General features: G+C 51.4%; 1 protein-coding gene across 1 annotated transcript in view; it reads right to left on the reverse strand.

Moving 5' to 3' along the window:
• LOC143286937 (uncharacterized) overlaps window positions 1-5,000 on the reverse strand; it is an 88,211-nt gene that overhangs the window by 12,166 nt on the left and 71,045 nt on the right. Inside the window, exons 3-5 of the mRNA XM_076594902.1 lie at window positions 4,893-5,000; window positions 1,649-4,091; window positions 364-542 (exon numbers count right to left, since the gene is read on the reverse strand). The exon at window positions 4,893-5,000 is cut by the window's right edge and continues 126 nt beyond it. Coding sequence (XP_076451017.1) covers window positions 364-542; window positions 1,649-4,091; window positions 4,893-5,000 — 2,730 coding nt within the window. The remainder of the gene's footprint in view (window positions 1-363; window positions 543-1,648; window positions 4,092-4,892) is intronic.

The following is a 5,000-nucleotide window of genomic DNA, read 5'->3' on the forward strand; positions in this document are numbered from 1 at the left end:
AAACAATGATTACCCTACCACTTTCTCTTGCACAGACAGACAGACAGACAGACAGACAGACAGACAGTAGAACAGTGAGACCCTGCTCCTCCCTGTCATTCACACAGATGATAAGCGCAACAGCCGAGTGGTTAAAGCGTTGATTCCTCAATCTGAGTGTCCTGGGATCGAATCCCGATCACTGAGCTTGACGTGTTAAAAAGTGGATTCTCTCTCCGATCTCTCATGTCAACATGCATGTGCAGACCGACCGACCGACCGATCAGCGATAATTGACAAATAGACAGACAGACAGACAGACAGACAGACAGACAGACACACACACACACACACACACACACACACACACACACACACACGTACCCCTCCTTGCTTGGCAGGCTCGATCTCCAACTCAGTGTCGTTGGTTTCTTCCTCCTCCTCCTCCTCTTCTGCTGCCTGATCCTTGTCCCCTTCCTCTGCTTCCGGAATTTCTTCCTCTTCCGGTTTCCCCGCACTCTCGTTCCACACCACCGGGACCCCTTCGCCCCTCCTCGTGCCGTCTGTAAGGCCAGGGGTGGAGGGTTCGATTATTTGAGTGGTTTTTTGTGTGCATCATTATAACATTTACATCATTTACGGACCAAAATATTGCCCTTATCAAGTGTATTTGTTTCTGTAAGGGGCGAAGAGTTTAACTATTTAAGCATTTTGTGTGCATAATTATAATATCTACTTCATTACCGAATAAATATTGCCCTTATATCAAATGTATTTGTTTCTGTAAGGGATCAAGCGTTCATTTGTTTAAGCATTTTGTGTGCATGATTATAATCTCTACTTTATTACGGACTAAATATTGCCCTTATATCAAATGTATTGGTTTCAGTGATGCCCCCTTAGTGCCGTCTGTAAGACGTGGAGGGTTCGATTATCTGTGTTCTGTGTGCATTATGATACTTACTTCCTTTACGCACGAAATATTGCCCTTATGTCAAGTGTATTTGTTTCAGTGAAGTGACGATTAAGTTTTTGTTTTTATTTCTTTGATTAACACACACACACACACACACACACAGACGCACACACACACACACACACACACATACACACACAAACAACAACAACATCAACGATGACAACGACAACAACAACACCCCACCACCACCACCCACAACAACAACAACAACAACAACCATTACCAATAGCAGCAACGACATACACACAGCATCAATACAACCACCACCAACAACAAAAATAACGATAACCACAACTACACCACCACCAACAACAAGAAAAACAAAAATAACAACATCCATCACCAATAATACCACCACCACGACCAACAACAACAAAGACAACCATCATCACCACTAACAACAACAACCATCTCCGATAACAACAACACACATAAAACCACCACCAACAACAACACCAACCACCACCAACAACTACACCAACGCCAACACCAACAACAACAATAATTATACCAACACCACTACCAACATAAACAACAACAATTACACCAACACCACCAACAACAATACCAACACCAACATCACCAACACCAACAATATCAACACCACCAATAGCACCAACAGCACCAACGCCAACAACAATACCAACACCACGAACAGCAATAATTACAACACCAACAACAACCACCCACCTCCAGGCTGCCCGGGAGGCTGCCTCGTGATCTCCTCGTGCCCAGTTCCGTCAATCACCACCTTGACCCCTCCTTCCTCCTCCTCCTCCTCCTCTACCATGCCTTCAGTCACGTTCCCATCCACCTCCTCCAAGTCTCCCGTCAACACCACCACGTCCACCTCCTTCTCCTCCTCCTCTTCCTTCTCTCCCTTCTTCTCCTCCTCTTCCTTCTCTCCCTCCTTCTCCTCCTCCTCTTCCTTCTCTCCCTCCTTCTCCTCCTCCTCTTCCTTCTCTCCCTCCTTCTCCTCCTCCTCCACCACCACACCTTCAGTCACGTTCCTGTCCACCTCTCCCTCCTTCAACAGCACCACCTCTCCCTCCTCCTTCTCTTCCTTTTCCTTCTTCTCCTCGACCAAGACGACGCCAGGGACATCCCCGGAACCCAGGTCCTCACCATCCACTTCCTCCAGAGTAGGGATTCTGTGTGTGGTGGAAGGCGAGGAGGGTCGTTTGGGAACAACGACCTCGACATCCTCTGTATCGACATCTTCCTTCTCTATGAGTTCAGGGACCATGGTGGTGGTGGTGGATGGGGGTTCGGCTGGGGTTGTTGGAGTGTCGTCGTCGTCGTCGTCGTCGTCTTTTCTGCCCTCTGCATCTTCACCTTGGTGGGCATCGACGTGGGTTACGGTGGTCGCTGCTTCTTCGTCATCGTCGTCTTTCTTGCTGTCGCCGTCATCGCTAGAACCAGGGACTGGTGCCATGAGGACAGGGGCTTTAGACTCTGTGTCGTTCTTTGCCTCCTCTGGTAGTGGGGTGGTTTCTGAATCTTGTTGTGTCTTGTCTGCGTGTAGGTGTTCACGGTCTTTTTCTTCCTCTTCTTCTCCTTCTTTTTCTGTTTCAGAGGGGTGGGGCAACGCTGGAACGTGCGTCTCGTGGTGTGTGTCATTGTCTGAGGACTCTTCAGGATGAGGTGATGCCACAGGAAGGCCTGCGACTGGAGACGAGGGTTCAGTCGTTGTCACATCGTGATCTTCGTCATCGTCCTGTGCTGGTGTTGCTTCGATGACTCCGCCTTTTTCTGCGTCTTGGTGGGCAGCGTCGTCGTGTTTATCATCACCAGCATCGTCATCATCATCTACAGCCGCGGTGTCGAGGTCTGTTATGTTCTGCTGGCTTGAAGAGCTCTTCAGATCAGGGTCAGAGAGAGAGGGAGGAGCAGCAACCTCCAGCGTATCGTCATCCAAGTCTTCGGATGAGTCTTCCTCGGGCTTCGTGTCGTTCACTGCAGACGACGATGAAACAGATGCTGTGTCGTCACCTTCTTTTTCCTTGTCGTCTGTGTCCGTGAATAAAATTTCGGTCACTTCACTTTCTTCTTTTCCTGATTCTGATTCTGCGTCGTCTTCTTTCGTGGGCGTGGCTGTGCTGTGTGATTGGGACGTGTCTTCTGCTGTCACTTCTTCCTCCTCGCTGTCCCCTCCTTCGGAAAGAACAATCGGAACGGTTGCCCGAGGACTGGGAGTTGGCATGACCTCACCGTCGTCGTTGCTCTCACCAGTGTCGTCACCCTCTGGATGCGGAGTTGTGGCAAGCTTCTCGCTGTGGTCGTGATCATGTGCTGTATCCACGGGCAGAACAGGCTCATCCACGTCGCTCTCGCTGCCTTCACCGGGTGGCTGTGTGGAAAGCTCTGCCTGTTCTTCATGTTCCTTCGTTTGTGATGACGGTTCAGATTCTGTTTCGTCTTTCTGGTCTTCTTCTTCTTCTTCAGCAACGACAGGCGGGGATGGCAACGTGTCATCGTCATCAGCATCCTCGTCTTCTGCATCTTGCTCTTCTGCATCTTCTGTGGTGTGAGTATTGTTGATCACAGGGGCGGGGGTTTGGTCAGGTTTGGGTTCATCTTCCACGTCTTCTGGACCAGACACCAGGTTCTCAGAGTCATCTTCCGAAGGATGTTCTTTGTCGTCATCTTCGTTATCGTCGGGATCTGAGCTTTCCGTCGGACTTGGAGGGGTGGTGATGTCGTTAGCTGGGTTGGGTTCAACCGGAAGGGGTGGTTGTGCAGGTGGTTGGACGGAGGCCTTGAAGGTCGTCTCCACAAGGACTTCCTGGACCTGGTTCTCCTCATCCCCGCTTCCCTCCCCGTCCCCCGCCGCCACCGAGTCCAGAAGGACGTCCACGTCATCTTCGGAATCTACCAGCTTCACCTCCTCGGAGACTTTCTTCTCCTCAACCTCACCCCCTTCCGAAACTGTCTCACTGCTGGCTTTGCCGTTCTCCTTGGCGTGATCCTGGTGGGCTGGGGACACGGGGGTGGTCATGAGGGGGTCGGTGTAAGCGGTGGGGTCGTCGCCAACCATCATGCCCATGTCCACCACGCCGGGGTCCTGGCCAGGGCACGTGGAGGGCGTGCAGGCTTCGCACACCGTGTCCGATTTCAGCGTGCATGCCTCGATCTGAAACCATGTGAAGGACGCACGCACCTTTTGGCTCACGTTTGTATATTGCGTTGTGCTGTGCTGTGCTGTGCTGTGCTGTGCTGTGCTGTGTTGTGTTGTGTTGTGTTGTGTTGTGTTGTGTTGTGTTGTGTGTGTGTGTGTGTGTGTGTGTGTGTGTGTCTGTGTCTGTGTGTCTGTGTGTGTGCGTGTGTGTATTGGGGGAGGGGGCTTGAGGGGAGGGGGGGGGGGGGGGGGAGCGCGATTGTGTGTGTGTGTGTGTGTGTGTGTGTGCGTGTGTACGATTGTGTTTGTGTGTGTGTGTGTGAGAGAGAGAGAGAGATTGTGTGTGTGTGTGTGTGTGTGTGTGTGTGTGTGTGTGTGTGTGTGTGTGCGCGCGCGCGCGCGTGTGCGTGCGTGTGTGCGCGCGTGTGTGTATGCGTGTGTGTGTGTGTGTGTGTGTGTGTGTGTGTGTGTGTGTGTGTGTGTGTGTGTGTGTGTGTGGGTGTGTGGGTCTATCCGTCTGTGTGTCTGTATGTTTGCACCCATCCCCGAACACGGAGCATGGCTGCCTAGAATGCGGGGTGAGTAAAAAAAAAGGGGGGGTTGGGGGGGTGGGGGGTGGAGGGGGGCATACACGTAAAAGCCCACTCGTACAAATACGAACGAGCGCATGGGAGTTTGCAACCCACGAATTTGAACGCAGAATAAATACAGAAAAAAGAACATTATACCTGACACTGACTTTAGCAAACGCCCCCAAAACACAATCACACCACCACAATCACTCAGTCAGTCCATCTGACACCCCTCACCCCCTACCTGAAAAAATCCCTCCGGACAAGAGGAACACGGTTGGCACTGGCTGTCCAGGTTGGGCAGGGAGGCAAAGGTGTTCTCTGGGCATGGCTGGCAGACGGTGGAAGTCTT

This window comes from Babylonia areolata, chromosome 10, assembly GCF_041734735.1.
Source record: "Babylonia areolata isolate BAREFJ2019XMU chromosome 10, ASM4173473v1, whole genome shotgun sequence".
Taxonomy (NCBI): domain Eukaryota; kingdom Metazoa; phylum Mollusca; class Gastropoda; order Neogastropoda; family Buccinidae; genus Babylonia; species Babylonia areolata.